Source organism: Athalia rosae, chromosome 3 (assembly GCF_917208135.1).
Source record: "Athalia rosae chromosome 3, iyAthRosa1.1, whole genome shotgun sequence".
NCBI lineage: Eukaryota > Metazoa > Arthropoda > Insecta > Hymenoptera > Athaliidae > Athalia > Athalia rosae.
Genome location: NC_064028.1, coordinates 4,110,660 through 4,128,071, shown reverse-complemented (window position 1 = coordinate 4,128,071; position 17,412 = coordinate 4,110,660). Strand labels below are relative to the sequence as shown.

The 17,412-nt window shown below is 36.1% G+C and overlaps 1 protein-coding gene across 4 annotated transcripts in view; it reads right to left on the bottom strand.

Moving 5' to 3' along the window:
- Window positions 1-934: 934 nt before the first annotated feature.
- Window positions 935-17,412, bottom strand: part of LOC105686490 (tubulin polyglutamylase TTLL5) — a 34,330-nt gene continuing 17,852 nt past the window's right edge. For 2 of the 4 annotated variants that reach the window (XM_012401371.3, XM_048653021.1), the window contains exons 5-15: window positions 10,553-10,659; window positions 10,217-10,430; window positions 9,386-9,642; window positions 8,721-8,920; window positions 8,408-8,634; window positions 8,115-8,310; window positions 7,446-7,611; window positions 7,183-7,323; window positions 6,322-6,472; window positions 6,045-6,211; window positions 1,651-5,882 (exon numbers count right to left, since the gene is read on the bottom strand). In XM_012401371.3, coding sequence (XP_012256794.1) covers window positions 5,666-5,882; window positions 6,045-6,211; window positions 6,322-6,472; window positions 7,183-7,323; window positions 7,446-7,611; window positions 8,115-8,310; window positions 8,408-8,634; window positions 8,721-8,920; window positions 9,386-9,642; window positions 10,217-10,430; window positions 10,553-10,659 — 2,043 coding nt within the window. In that variant the 3' untranslated portion in view covers window positions 1,651-5,665. Of the gene's footprint in view, window positions 1,299-1,650; window positions 5,883-6,044; window positions 6,212-6,321; window positions 6,473-6,633; window positions 6,995-7,182; window positions 7,324-7,445; window positions 7,612-8,114; window positions 8,311-8,407; window positions 8,635-8,720; window positions 8,921-9,385; window positions 9,643-10,216; window positions 10,431-10,552; window positions 10,660-17,412 lie in introns of those variants that run through there. The other 2 variants (XM_048653023.1, XM_048653022.1) reach the window with 2 other exon arrangements.

Sequence of the window (17,412 nt, the reverse complement as noted above, 5' to 3'; positions counted from 1 at the left end):
CCTGAGGAGGTATTCCTAGACCTGGTGCCTCATCATGTGCTTGCCTTCAATCATGTGTATTCAATCTCTTTCGGAATTTTTTTTTTTTTTTTGTATCAGGAGAACAGGATACCCGAGGAGGTATTCCAAATTCGGAAATGAAAATTTTCGCCGAAAATAAAAATTTGTATCAGGAGAACAGAAATCCTGAGGAGGTATTCCGAGACCGGGTGCCTCATCATGTGTTTGCCTTCAATCATGTGTATTCAATCTCTTTCTGAATTTTTTTTTTTTTTTTTTTGGTATCAGGAGAACAGGATACCCGAGGAGGTATTCCAGATTCGGAAATAAAAATTTCCGCCGAAAATAAAAATTTGTATCAGGAGAACAGAAATCCTGAGGAGGTATTCCGAGACCGGGTGCCTCATCATGTGCTTGCCTTCAATCATGTGTATTCAATCTCTTTCCGAATTTTTTTTTTTTTTTTTTGGTATCAGGAGAACAGGATACCCGAGGAGGTATTCCAAATTCGGAAATGAAAATTTTCGCCGAAAATAAAAATTTGTATCAGGAGAACAGAAATCCTGAGGAGGTATTCCGAGACCGGGTGCCTCATCATGTGCTTGCCTTCAATCATGTGTGTTCAATCTCTTTCCGAATTTTTTTTTTTTTTTTTTGGTATCAGGAGAACAGGATACCCGAGGAGGTATTCCAAATTCGGAAATGAAAATTTTCGCCGAAAATAAAAATTTGTATCAGGAGAACAGAAATCCTGAGGAGGTATTCCGAGACCGGGTGCCTCATCCTGTGTATGCATTCAATCCTGCCTGTTTAATCGTACCACTCTGCTATAAGATCAAGACACTGCCCAGTTTCTTGCAGGCCTCATCATGTGTGAGCCTATGTATACAAACGAATAACGGATGCAGGAGCATAATCAATAAGATCCAGACAGTTGATATAAAAATAGCCGTTCGTTTATTAATGGTCAAATACATTTAGGAAATGCTTCAGCAAAATATTCAATACTCTACTAACGGCGTTTCGATATTATTCACAAGATGTATTTTCATTTCAATATTTTTATAGTGCTTAAGTAATTCTATTACATAGAATACAGAAAGATAGCATAACTTATTCATGCGTCATCAATTTTGCGCATAATAGTGAATCATAATAATTAATTCTCATGCAAAGCGTATGAACTCAAGTGGACGGTAAGATGATGCTTGTTAGTGAGTGAGAATTTGTCAATTTGGCTGTTGTCTTCTTAGGCGAGTCCTGGCTGACTTCGTAGAACGTTGGATGTCCCGAGAGTACTGAAAAAATAAGATATCTCAATGAGTATTGTTTCTGACTGATTTGTGTTTCTCAGGTGAAAATACCCCGGAGAATATTTTTCGACTCATAAAAACGCTGAATCTTAGTTTGACACATGATTTGTTCTCACAATTCAGGCCAAATTTCAACTATTGTGCATCAAATAATAATCAGAAAGTGTTTTGATCTTCATGGCTGACGCAGTATACATATTTCTGATACGATTACGTCTGGTGAATGCATTTGCAATAGTTGAACGAAACGCATATTGTAGTGCGAGATGTCAACCCTGTGATATCATAAAAAAATCTAGGTATTGTTGGATTAAAAGAAGAGCCTTTGACTTCAAAGTCCAAGTGAAATGTTTTTATTAATCGTAGTTTGTAGTTAATCACTTTATACATTCGGAAAAATATGTTTTGATAATACCTCTGCATCATATTTGTTTCGATACTTAACGATGTAATTTTTTACAATCAGTTAATAAAGCTGAAATCACCTTGATATTGAACTAGCTGTCAGAAATACATACAACCCTCCACAGTTTATCCCAGAAACTCTTACATTATCTCGAATTGAACTCAAGTTAGTAATTTATTAGTCAATTGCATGAATGCTATAAAAGCTGACAAGAATCATCATCTATTCAATCCTCAACTCATATCTATATGTTTCTTGTACATAACACCAGCAGCTAGTTTCCCGCTAATTGTAAGATTTTAAATCGTGTAGAATTGCCAGTACTATTTGTTACATTGTTTTTCTTTACAAAGCTGATATTTCTGAATCATCCATAGTTTGTTAAGTTTTAGATGTCTTTTCGAAAAAATCAATTCTTTAAGCTGACTAGTAAATTTGTTTAAAATCACATGTAGAATGTGAGTAGTTCATGAAAGCACCCCTCATTCATTCTGAAATTGATTTCAAGATCTGCTCGTGATCTCGTTGGTAATTAATCGCAAGAAATGGTGAATTTCAACTGCGATGGCTACATCAAAAATGTATCATCAAACATGAAAACCCAAGACCGGAAATTATCGTGTTGGGAACTTGCGGTGTTGATATTACTGCATAAAACCTTGCAAGACAAGCACGAGCAATGACATTGATTCACATTACAACGTTAACATAAGAAATCACTCAAAAGTGATATAATACAAAATTTTTAAGTACACACAATGACATTTGTTCGACTTAAGTATAGTATACAGGTGATCGACCACTACGCGAACAATTTATATATCAAAATTAGATGGAGGCATACACCTCCGCGCACGGACTTTACATTATTAAAGAACAGCTATATTTACTAGTCTAAGGTAGTCTTGTTTCCTCACAATAATTTAAACTTTAAATGATCGGAGGCAGTTTGGGGATTGAAATCAAATTATTCTGACTACTTTTGGATCCATTTCTTCGATATTTTAGGATAAATTATCGTCAAAAGTTATAAAATTCTGATCGAATTTACTAAATTGAAGTGAAAAATATTTCAAAAGCTTTACCTATCCAATGATTGACAGACCATCAAAGCAAATGGTATATATAAGAATATTTCTAATCGAAGTCAATCTTATTTTATAGTATAAGACGTTAATTGCATATAAGACTAAAAAAAGTAATGTATTGAGAAATGTAGTGCAACGTGCAGAGATTTCCGCATTCACAAAAACTTCTTATTACTTCGTCATGCATAGATGTAAATTTTTTAAGGCTGATAAATCTTGCTAAAATAAACGACAGAGTTTCAAAACTATAAAGACAACGAAGCGACACGCAGTAACGGTAGCGCATCGTCAATGACAATATCTACAGGTTCACGGAAAATACACAGGTGCGTTAATATAATGTGATTAAATTTTTCTAGCTTGAACTTATGATTGTGCGCTTGTGGCTTGAAATATAAAAAGAAAGGAAATCTTCATTTCCTGCGACAATGAAAACTAAGATTTATAATACAGCGCCAAACAACTTCACGAGAGTAACTGAATAAATATCTCTATAACAACATAAGTGTTAACTAAAACAATAAATTATAATGAACAAGTGATAAAAACTCTATAAATAAACGACGTTATTCTAAGTTAATATAAACATGAGCTGCCTAAGTTAGTACAATTCTAACAAATTGTCTGTGATATTTACCACATGGTTTAATTCATAGTGCATGTATATCAAGTACGAAAAGCTGGAGAAAACATCTGGGATAATAAATAACTATCAATACTTCGGGCGGTAGCTTATCATTTGTAGACAAATTCGAAAATAGAAATCCAAAGTTATCTTACTTTGTGCACAAATCAGTAAAATACAGACGGAATCGGATGGATGGTAATGAATATTGTGCGCTAGCACTCAATTCGTGGAAACATGTGGATTGGGGCCTGCCAACCCCATGCATCATAAAAAGCCTGCATAACTTATGAGACACTTCAGTCATTCTGTTTTCAAAAAGCCTGACGCACTACCTAGGTATTTCCGATACTAGCGATATATTATTTTACATATTTTAATTTACACTATTAAGTTCACTTGTGTTTGTGATAATGTTTCTTATTCATTTCCCTCAGACATAAATCGTAGAGATACTTATCAATTATAACATTTGTTCTCAAACATATCTGAGAGGCATGAATGTATTGATTGATATTATTTTAAGCAGCTATTCAATTTTTGGAACTAGATTTTAATTGTGGTAATAAAATACACGTCAAATCTGCAACTGCTATTCTCATATTGCAACGCTCCAACAATAAACGTAATATTCGTAATTGGGTGTTTGTTAAATTGCTCAACAATTGATTAAATATTTATCGTTTGGTCACAAATGTGCACCATTTCTGGAATGACTAGACACGAAGAGCAAAATTAAACATTAAGATTGTTAATACTCATTATTGTAAAGAAACTTGTTAAATGGAAGAGACCACAGTGCTAATAGGAACGATATTTCGAGAAATATTGATAATCTGTTTGAAGAAATTCGTTTTTTCTAGAATTTGCCGATTTACGACAGATAATTTTTTCTTATCAATATTGTCTATTAGGCCATTCACTACAAGATTATCATTAGAAAATGAATGGACACATAAATGGTTAAAATGTAAAGTCTTCTATTATATGTAACCAAGTCAACCTATTTTTCATGATTAAACATATAATTTTTCGTAATTGCTCGGTAGACGAATCAATTTTATTCTATTAAATAATTTAAATTGATGAAAAAAAAACACATGATCCCCAACATATCAGAAATCATAAGTTCGTACGGCATGTGAGTAATCATCAATTTAAGTCAAACGTTCATTATAACCATTTGTTTGTCATTCGAGAGAATAAATATTAAATAACACCAAAGAATGAGTGAGAAAGGGTACCCCTTGTCACTCACTTGCAATATTAGCTTTAATTAACGTTTTGCGACTTCTATTACTATATACACCTTGAAATTGGAACTATTTGAACATAATTAAATTTGTTGACAACGGTTGACTAGGCTCTTGAAATTTGCTTTAAACTTTAATCAAGATTCCGTCTCTTGGAGTGAAAATATTGACGCTGTCAGATCAAATCTGACTTGCCAGGATTGGCCAATTATAATGAGTAAAATAAATAGAACATACGTCGTTTGTGTAAAATATCTCTACCTATAAAAGTACATTGTAAAAAAGCATGCAATTTAAAAGTGTATATATGCTCCGAGGATTCAATTGGAAAACTGTTTCAACATATTCTATGATGTTAGATTTAGGTGTTGTTGACCAACTTAAGATATCTCTCTAGATTGAAGATGTAGGTAAGCGTTTCGAATGCCAATCGCTATATCATGAGCATCATAAAGTAAGCGTTAATAACAGTTTTGTTAATCGATTGTAAGACTCAAGAGCTTTTGAATGATCAATTTGCATTCTAGTGAAAAAAAATTATTGCCCAATTCCATTAATGTGAATTGAAGATACGTTCAGCTATTAATTTACTTACGACATAAAGGAACGTGAATAAAATTGAAAGCCATAGTACCTATTTTGGCAATGAATGCAATTTTCGGATCACTCGAAGCGAAATTGACGAGACCCGGAGTAACAATAAGAAAGTTACCTAGATTTAGAATTATCAAATTTTTTCAACAATTATTATTAAGCGTAAAGTAATAGAACCTTGCACTCAGAAGCCCTTTGTAATCTATTGTAGCATCGAATCATCTCAGGCACAAAAGCCGTCAAGCTACATCCGGTCGCATGTTGTGCAATTCAAAACGCTATGCATCTCTCATTTGCCACAATATGGATGGACATTGCAATAAATAAGTTTGATAATGTTAAAATTTGACCTAGAAGGATTTGAACGCAGTGACGCTCGTAATTCATCAGCGTGGAGGCTTATTTGCCCTGTTGTTAGGTTGGTTACATTTACACTGCTCAGTGCTAGTGGCATTAGAATGTACCCTCGAGGTGATATGAGGCAAGGAACCCAATAAATTCGGTCCACGAAGGCTACCCGCAAAACCACTTCTGCCTAGAAAGCTGTGCGCGCAGTTATACAGTCGTGTTTGGAGTATTAGTACGTCATCCAGATCTTCTTCGCTGTACCACAAAGAAATCATCATTATTACTCCAGTGAACAGAATCAATAATTTTGTTCGAGAGTCATGCATCATCGTACAATAAGTACCTCAGAAACACATTGAACTAATATTTAGAGGTAGGTCGATAATGTTCCGGTTTATCGTATTTGGAAACACTTACTTAGCAGTTGCGAGAAATTTTTGGAATAATCTGTTTGGTACAGTTCGCGGACGGTCTACCGTATCCGCATACAAATCTGTTTCTCTGTTGTACAGATGCAAGAAGTCGGACAATTGTTTGGCAGTTATCGCCGCACGGTCTTTGTCGCCTAATTTATTACTAGGTAGCTAAAACAAAAAAATAAAAAAATTATCGGAGAGGTTCTTACCTATTTATCATGTTCGGACTGGCGGAGAACAACGTTGAGATTACGGTAAATAGCTCTGTGTATACTTACAGTGAATAAGAAGGGTGTGCGTAAATTACTAGCAGACTGCTGAAGGAATTTCATAACAAGTTCGCAGCACGCCGAGTCTGCACTAGGCTGAGAAATCTTACGCAAAATGCATCCTAAGTATAGTCCAAAAGCTTTTCTTGCTTCGCCTGGGCTGTAAAAATGAGCAATAAAAAGATTTAGAAAATGTCCTCCAATCGTATCAATTATTGCTTTTCACTTTCAAAGTGGCCCGTGTAACTTACTTTAGCACATAAATCAAACTAAATTCGGTAAACTTTCACGTTTTTCAAGCCATTTGATTAATTGCGATCATAGTGGTCGATGAAGCTTTTATTATCATTTACATAAATTTCACAGAAATCTTATTACGTTATGCGATGGAATATGATTTTTCTTCTGCGAACACCCACTTTTGAGTGGATATTTAACGGTAATTATATCATTCGTCTTGAATTTCTTAAGTTCGATTTTTTTCAGGAGATTTACGTTCTTAGAAAATACAAAATCATAGCGCGCTCGGACTGCTGTATCCAACCAAAAACCGCAAACTATTTCGCTTCTTCTTCGACTTTTACTTCTAGTTCGTTTTGAACCATTATTTATGCGAGCAAAATTTGATGCATAAGACGAAATTTTATCTTGTCGCACGGGGGAAACGGAGACGGACTTGAGGCTGATAAAAAACAGATTTAAAGTTATATTAAGGTAATCATAACCATCGGCAACTATTTTACACCCGTTCCTGAGCCATGAGATAATACACATTGACAATAACAAAAAATGTTTGGTGGATGTGACATATCTCAGGATTTCGCCAGTTCTTATTTCCGAATAAGCGTCAATCCACGTAGAAATACTGACCTGAGTTTATTTCCTTCCTCCATAAGATGGATCACTTGGGTTTTGTACTTATGTGTGTCTACGTCTAAATTTTCTTTGCTATCTCCGCGGTCTAGGCTTTGCTTGTGGCCTTTCACCAAAGCCCTCTCGTATCTCTCGTATCTGTTGAAAATTATAGATACCTTTGTATTAATACCAAATGGATAGATGCGATAGAGACGAAAAAAAATAAATATCAAAACAAAAAATAAGAGGACTATGAGTTCAGGAACGGCGTCGCATACCTAGAGAGCCTATCCAACGTCACTTCTGGAATAATAAATCCGGTGATTCGGCTAGCAGCTGGGAATAGTTGTTCATGTAACATCAGATTATGATTGGTATTGACTTGCTGTGGTATTCTTCCTGGACCCAATGGATCCGTAACTACTGGTATTCCTGTGACAGGATCTGTGAATTGACAAATCAGTAACGACTGTAATGAGTTTTGTTATTTATGTTCAGAAATCAGGGTAATCAACTATCGTTTTTGATATACTTGACGCATAGCTAAACGAATCTCTCGATCTAATACATATTCTTATGCGTGTTTCTTTGATAAATACATTATTTTTGACCTTGAATTTATTGACTCGAAATGTGCAAATAATTCGCAAATGACTAGTGCGGAATTAAGATTGAAACTCATAGTCCAAGAAGTGGGATAAAAAATTAAAGTAATTCCGGCTGTGCCAAATCGCATTTAATCCTTAAAATTAACAAGATAGCGTCACTATTCAAACTGAAAACACAATTTGGAATAAAAGTGTAAATTCAAAGCGAAACTTCACGTATTGCTACAACATACAATGACAAAGCATGGCAGTGAAAATTGCATTGAAAACAACGACTCAAGTGGGAAGGCCAACTGCTCTCAGCCCTGAAATTATTATCCAGGCCATCTAATGACTCACCAAGGTATTGAGAATACATTTCCCATGATTTTGGACTTGGAAAAATGCGAACAAATCCACCTCTTCGTTCAAACTGCCCTCGAGCCGACGCTACTATCCTCTGTTGTTCGGCTGTGAGACCTGATTTATTGACGCTATTTTTTGCTACAGTTTTCTTTTTGAGCATCAACATTTCCGCTGAATGGACTCTCCTGTACTGAGTTACACACATGTGCCGTTAGACGTTACCCACCTTCTCGAATGAGGAAGTCACTTGTTACAAATAAGAATATTCAAAGTCTGAATCCACTTACGCTGGTCATTTTCTTGGGAGGATTGACAACTGAACGATTGTGAGTGCTCTGAGGTCTCAATATTGGATCAATAGCGGCAATCCCAACAAGAGTAAGCAGATCAGTCATCAGAGCGGATTTCAATCTCACATCTAACGGAGAATCACAGCCTAATGATGGGGTCAGGTTAACCTCCAGTAGCCAAGGTTTTAGGGTGTCATCAATCAGTATATCAAATCCAAACAATTCTGTAAAATTTATGAATGTTATTTTCATGTATCGATGCCTACCCAATATACGTAGTTGTCTACAACTGTGAATAAAAAGAACCCACCAAAACAGGTATCTGGATGTTTGACAAACTGCTTCACCCCGCTGACAATGCCAGAGGCAGTGGCTAAAATAGATTTCACAATAACATCCTCTATCCTTTGCATCAATAATTCTGTATCTTGTCCCATTGATCTTAGATGCCGTAACAAAGCTGACAGTGTCCATTTATGACCAACATCTTCCGCATCTGGATCCTCACTCCTGAAACGCAATATTACATGAAGTTTTTAAATAACCGAAGCTACAAATACACGTGTAATCTTTCTTACTCATGCTTATGCCATATTTCAAATTATTCAATAGTTTTATACTTCATTCATTCGAATCAACTGTGAATCCATGAATCAGGGACTTGTAGATCAAGTTTTGTGAAGGGGATCATATAGATTATAAAAAATTATGGGTGTAAGTTCGATACCAAACACCGTGATATTACTTTGATGGTAGTAAAGCAGGACAAGAGCTGCCAAGGTTTTTGTATGCGACAGAAAACGATTACTCAAGAAAAGCTGAACAAGTAGCCTCAGACTTCTTCACTACATAAATGGTGATGCATCTAAATTAAGAAGTGTGTCAAAGCAAGAGTTATTTTCGATTTACAAAAGCCTGTGTAACAATGAGGTGCAGTATTATTGTGATATAAAATATGTAGAATAATTAACTTACTTGATATAATCCACATGGAACTTATTGATGCTATAGTTGCAGAGATGCATGCATGGATTCCATACATATTGATGACCACCGTCGTACTTGACAGTGGCAAATCTGACTAGTCCTTCCTCGTAAAGGTATATCAAAAGTGGATCATAGTTTGTGACTGCTACATACAATCGCAAATCGCATTTATGTCCATCCACCAAAAGTGGATTGTTTATGTACTGAGCCACGATAACCGATTCATCTGTGAGGATCTTCTCTGGCTAAAACATAAGAGAATAAAATGATTGTTTCTACTCTCAAATAATGCTGGCTCGTTTACACTTTGGCAGCTAAATGGAAATAGCGCATCGCTTGAACTAATCATGAGTTTGTTAAGCCCCCGGTAATAATCTGATGCTATTATTCAGATATTTAATATACATATACTTTGACGCTGTCGGTCATACCGCGTATATGTATAAAATATATAGATCACCGGCTTATTCCCTAAAGTCCCTAAATTATGGCCACGTTACAGCGATTGAATGACGATATTATGCATGAAACAACTGGCATACGTATTCATTTGTAAAAAGCAACTATTGGGTCACAGACTGCAATATGGAATCCGATATTGTCAAGCTATTTTCGTTTTACATCATTGAATCCAATTTGAATGACGCAAAGACTGAAAACCATTTTAGATTCTACTTCTTCAAAGGTGATGACGAAACCTTCTGGCTTCTGGGAGATACGAACTGATTGAAATCTGTTCCTTTTGCAATATTTAAGTGAACAAATGTATACTATGAACAGTCGGTCAAACAAGATCATACCTAAAAATGTAATGCTCACACTGTTAACAATGTAAATACCGCGGCCACGAGAGCTTGCTTTTGGTTTTACAATCCAAGGCCCGCGATACCTGAAGTGTGCAGTTAACAACTCCCTCGATTCGCTAGGAAGTAGAAACGTTTGCGGGATAAAATCCAGATTCCTGGCACCTTTGCTCCTTTGCATCGCTTCAATGTTCTTATAAAGCCGATCCTTACGTGTGATTTCGTACGACCTACAATGCACAATAGCTGTTGTAATCTACGGTCTACGCGCATCTTGTAACAGTTACAGAATTTCTTGAAATGTGTAAAAATCAATAATTCATCGATGTTTAGTAAACGCGTTAATTTTTACCTCGGAAAGTGATTGACCTTCTGATATGGTGTCAAGTTGCGAAGAACGTCAGGCTTAGGATGATTGCCCATCCATAGAACGTTGAAATTCGTTTCGTTCATGGAAACCTGTAAAATGAAATAAATGAAAATTAATCTAGCGCAAAGTCTGATATTCTCGTAAACTGTAGGAATATTCCTCTTTGTCAAATGAATTGCTTTTTAACAAATCGGTTAGATCACTCGTCTGATTATGAATTCTAATAAAACGTCATAATATCGTTCGATGAAGCATTGATCGAGGGGGAATCCTGACGTAAATGATATGTTTCTAAGTACGGTCTGATAAATTGACGATAAATATTCATATGCAACGAGGTTGCATAAGACCATAAAAATAGTTCACTTACAATTAGTTCTATTATGACAATAGTACAACTGGTCGACTAATTTGTAATGACAATTAATATAGCCCGCAAAGATAATTCACCTCGTACATTCCATCATTAGAGATGCCGACGAGTGACGAAGTTAAGCGCGTCATATACGGATATTCAATTGCATCTGAGACGATTTATATGTACATAAAAAATTGCTGACGTCGAAATAATATCGGTGCAACATTTTTATCGAGTTGATTATGGGTAACTACAGTAAATTATCTCTAATAAGCGACGCTGTGTGACGTGCTAACGCATATTCGTAACTCGAGCTCCTATAACTAATTACAAAACGGAAGTTGAGCAAGTCGATTCATTAAGAATATCTATGTGCGCGTACGTAGGTAAGAAAAAAGAGCGTATGTGACAAAAATTTCGATAACGATTTTTGCGAGAGGCTTTCACGATCTACGGATCAAAAATTGATCTGGGATGCGACCTCGTCAGAGTGTTACAAACTCGAAGGATTTCGATGTGATTAAAAATCTGGTAAAACCTACCGCGATCTAACTTTAGATTCAATAAAATCTACTGGGAATTCCTCTTCAGATCCGACTATACGTGACTGGATAATGAAATCCCAGAACAGAAATCCAATCACATCTAAAATAAAACTTCCAGGATCACGAAATCCCTTTCAACACGGGGTGAATCTCTTTCATCGGTCTTCCAAAATTTTTCGAAACTAGAATAAATAGATAACTACATTCCAATGAAATTCATATTTTTACATCGTGGTGAATAATATAAAATCATACGCACATGTCGCACGTCATCAAATATATAGCAATTACAATAGGCTGTGTGAACTTGCAAGATAGAATCAATTGATTCGAATAGTGACGGGGCCGTAACGTAGGTGTAATAAAATCATTCTTGCCACGATCCGGCGCGATCATTTTTCATCCTCATTATCGTCTACCGGTTTTCGATACCGTGAAAACCGCCGAAAGCTGCATAAATATGTTTCGAATATTGGGGAAAAATTTTTCAAAATTCTGGGGAGCGAATTAAAATCACATAACGATATCCACGCGTATTTTGTTATTTATATACAACGCATATAAGAATAATCGTTGCAAGAACCGGTTTACTCCGGTGCGATGTAAGGTGAAGATGTGTGCAATTAATAAATGATAATAATTCGAAATGAAAGAATAAAAAAACTACGCGAGCAAATTTTAAAGAAAAACAAAAAAAAAGACATTAATTACGCGACACGTCGCAGCCGATCGGTGTTATGTACATATAATTATAATATATATTATCATTCTGGACTCGCCCCAAAATGGTATAATAAGTTGCACACATTCATTACGCTTATATGCCTTGGCTAAATAATAATTCTTCGTGATAAAAACAACATGGAAAATCGATGTAATGTACACGTCCGTGTAGAGCAGTCTATAAAGAAAAAATGGATAAAGCAAAAATATTGACGTCGGCTTTTGAGAACGATTGGTACAGGTGCATGTATGTAGTATATAACCATATTGTAATATATGTGTGGATTTTTGTCCGTCTCACAATTATTATCGGTTCGTGGCGGTGTACGAAAAACGAAGAGGAGACAACGTGACCGGTAACACGTAAACGCGGGTCACTGACAATAAAATATTTCATTGTGACAATGACGCAGAGACGCAATTCTTTACCATTTATTTATTGGCGATCTATTCAACGACGGACACCACCCATAGGCCGATGCTTTATCCGATGGAATGCGACACGACGATCGGTATATATCGGCATTATCATTTCTGACCGCGTCTCGTCAGTTCTGATCATTCGATCGACCACCGATTCGAACATAGAGGAGATGCTTACCGTAAAGCATATCTGAAATGATTTTTGAAAATTATCCCTCGTTTTCACGCACACGTGCTGCTATTCCTTATCGGCAAATTATCATGTACGTTATATAGGTACATGCATACACACATGCTTTATTACTATAATGGAACGTTCAATGCCAAATCGACAAGCTTCTGATCCTCGGCGTTTTTTCTTTCATACTTTCGCACTGACCTATCCCAAGGGATGTAAAGAATTTTTCTTGCAATTTTTCTTCACTTCTGCTTTCTGGATAATCGAGTTTATTCGCTAAAAAAAAAAATATATCAAGATTGCGAACAAACGGGTCTGACAAAATCGAAAATCGCGGTACATCCGGTGTAATTTATATACCAATAAAGAAACAGGTTCTTATTACATTATCAGGTATGGTAATAACTGAAGCATTATCAAAATGATTGAAAAATAACTGCACGTTGCCAAATATTGATTCGCTATAGAAATACGTGCTCAATTAAGCATAAAAAAAAGTCGAGGAAGAAAAGATAATTTAGACAGAACATTTTCTGCGGTTCACGTCGTGTATACAGAATATAACATGAAAGTTGCAACTGCGGACGTTCGTTGTATTTAAACCGCATGCATAAATGTGTAATGTTTCGTTTTTCCGATAAGATTTTCCCTGGTACTGTACGTTATAAAAAATATCGACAAAATTAAATGTTCAGTGTGTTCGCCTCGACAAACAGACCGCTCAACATCGCCTTCATTATGTCGCGAGTCGTAAATTATGTCCTCTGCATTTTGTCGGGCAGAGATAAGAAGACAAAAAATAAAAATCAGTCGAACGGTGGCGACCGTCTAATGGAAAAATGGAAAAGATAGCTACAGTTTTCGTTTTTTTTTTTCACATTGAAATCTTCGTGAAATTGAAATCCGATTCCCTGCTAGCACTCCATTCGTAAGTTTTGTAGGATAACGAAGGAACGTTAAAAAAAAATGGTGTCGTACAGCACCTGCATATACATATCCCACGATTCATGTGATATACACAATATCATTACATACTCATCCGATGTACATTGATTATACATACATATAGCATATAAAAATGATGGAATAATATTTGGCCAACTGCTATACGCAAACCCGTATACATTTTATGATAGGAGATAACGTGGTATCGTTACCGGAAACTCTTGAACAAGGTACGATTGTTGCTCCAAAAATTGTGAGAACTATAATATTTGAAGAAAAAAAAAAGGCGAAAAATTCTTATCTATGGATACATTATACTCCCATATTTTTCCTAATTGCTTCTTAAGATCGTTTCGGTCAAAAAACAAAGTAAGAAGAGATGAGAGAAGACAAAAAATCTTTTCAACCGATCGTGTACGAATTACATAACGTGAAAAGTAAAACGAAAATCGCACGTACGTATACAGGGATCTATTGATCGTTTCGCGTGTATAATAATTTGCACGTGATTTCATTGTTCAAGGACTCAAAGTTGTATCGTTGTAGGTTCTCGTCCAAGTATTTTAAACGCCCCGCACACGAGATTCTGAGCACCAGCTGAGCACCGACAAATTTTTGTAGACGTACCGACCTCAAGGTCTTCCGATGAGGCGGCCGATGCAAGACCTCGATTATGAGTTGAGGTTGGCACGTTATTATTGCTACAACTGAATCACTGAACCAAGACCCACAAAATCCCTAAACCTCGAAGTCATTTCCGGAGTCGGAAGTGTGAACTTGTCATAAATAGCAACGCGCCGCGAATCGCGAACTTGTAAACTGAAAATTTCCTCATCAACTGCCTCGTTTAGATTCTCAGATGATCTCGACTTGGTAGTTGCTCGAATTTTGTCGATAAATCGGAACACGTAATTCGCAGCATCAAACCTACCACCCCGTAGACGATTATTTATCGATGGATATAAAATTAAAGTTTCGAAGACTCTTCGAGCGAACGGAATCGTGAATGAGCAATTAAAGATGAGATAATCGTCGGGGTAAAAAAAATTAAGAAAAATTTCGTCGCATGAAGATTTATTTAGATTGAATAAATAAATATTGCAGACGCGACAGACAAACTTTTGCGGTATATAATCGTCTTCTAGCTTCCCTTGAAAATAATATAATATCCTATTAATATTTTCTTCGAAATGTCGTTAAATTCTTATTATACAACCGCAATTACTTTAATATTCCTCTTCCTTTTCCGGATTGTAAAAATAAAAATAAAATAAATAAATGAAATAAAAAAAAAAAAAACCATTTCGGCGCGTCCCTCGGACTCCGTAATAATTTTCTCGATATAAATTTCCGCAGGGTTCCCGGAAGTATCTAGTCACGACTCTAGGTACCGATATAACAATGAATATAGCATTGCCAGTATAAACAATTTATCGAAGGGTCAATAACAATAATCCAACAATAGTTCAACCTCCAATTAGGCACGGAAGAAAACGTCGTAGAACGAGCAGCATTATTAACAGCAGTTATCGTTATCGTTCTATTAGTAAATGTTACGTTAAGTTAGTCAGCACGAGACAAGCGAAGCGTGCAGGGACCTAAAGTAGGCCAATGCTGATGCTGCCGTAATGACGGAGACGTCCATATCATCGTCTATCGATAATCAATTACGATGCCCGTGCCTCTACCTCAGGGTTTCAATTTAAATTCGAAACATAGCCGAAAACAAAGGGACGAGGAACAAAAAAAAAAGTACAAACACGTATGCCGAACAGTACGTACGTACGATGGTATTGTACATTGTGCATAGCTGTACGTGACGCGATTCGATACGGAAATGAAACTTAAATTTTTCAGGTTGCAGAGGTGCGAAGGTGGATCTCAGCAACCGGCGATATCGTAGCAAGAAATATCGGAATCGAGATGGGTGTACACGCGTACGTGTAGTCACGTGTTCAACTCGAGTTTAATAACTTAAAATTTTCAAGTCACGGATCAAAAAGCCCAACTATACATCTGACCCTCGACTCCCTCTGTCTGTACCTCTCTGTCTGATTCGCTCGATTCCTCGAGATCGAAACCGCAGTTCGTACTTCACGGTCTCGGGAAGAAAAAAAAAAACTCGCATAAAATTATCCAACGATGCGTAAAAGTTCTTATTATAAGCATTTATATGTTAACAATGCTCGAACGAAGGTAGAATCCAGATGAAGAATGGAGTAAAAGAAAAAAGAAGAAAAGAAAATACTACGAAACAAATATAAAAAGTATAATGCGAGGACACGTGTATATTATTATATGTATATGTACGTAATTATTCGAGACAGTATAGCGACCTCGTGTCGTCGTGTAGATTTTGAAATGCATCGGCCATAACGTGATCGTTATTCTTTTCGATGCATCGCGGCGTTCGCATTTATGATGCTAATTGTAAGATTCGATCGCTCCAAATTTGGTCTGAGAGCCTGCATTGTCGTACGTCGTGTAGCGTAGAACGAACGGAAGTTTGTTGAGACGGAAACGGAAGTAGATGCGGTTCACTGTTGCAGGCTCTTAAACAGAACAGGAGTCTTGAAACGTTGAACGAAGCACAAGGGGACGACCTACGATCTTTTCATTTTGTCCTGCCTCCGATACGTCTTAATATGCTCTTTCAAGAAAACAGCCCGATAACGCCTTCTGAAAACTACAGATTATATTTAATCAACGATATCAATTTACTCACAGATGTTCATTTTTCGAATGGTTTGAAAAATTTACGAATGAGGAATGCAAAGATTTTTGCACGGAAATTTGCTTGTGAATGATTTTTCTTTTGCATTCAGTTGGGAAAAATAAACCTTAATTAAATCAAGAATACAAATTAATTGAATAGTTATTTGAAAAAAAAAGGATTTAAATATTCGACAAAATAATTATTTTCAGATTCTTTTTTCCCTTCCCTCGTCGCTGCAATATACATGTACGCTTATAACGCGTTCAGGAATTTGTCGAATGCATCGTTAATTACAAATAGTTTATCTGTTCTGCAGCTGGCGTAATTGATTAATAGGATCACCTCGCGTCACCATAATTCACCGAGTAATAAAATATGACGACAGACCAAATAAGCGAGGAACCGGAACTATAAATATTGTTCACCAAATTTCTCGTACGATTCTTATGACAATTTATGAGCATAGTTCAGGGGTTCAATTAACCCATAGAGAATTTCGTTTCATCATGGAATATTAACCGAGAGTACGAGACCCGCTTGTGGTGAAATTTACTGGAAAATTTCTTACGAAATTTTGGAAATTCCTCTTTTTTTTTTTCTTAATTGATAAAGAAATTATAAATTATAAAACCTCAACGGAGAAGGATGTCACATCGGCAATATTTCCACTGTGATTACGATAATTTACTTCAACATAATTTCGTTTTAAATGATATTCTTGAATCATGAATAATTTTAGAAAATAACGCGTAATTACACGGATTTGTTTTGCATCGGAGTTCATTGATCCGAAAATGCAAATCAGCTATTACCGACCGATGAAATGGGAAAGTCGAAACGTGAGCTTTTACTTATCACCGAACATAAAGAACCCCTATAATATTGAAAAGAAAATTCCCGAGGGAATGTAAAATGAAAATCAAAGCTCGAGATGAAAGTCGTTAAACGGGCTGC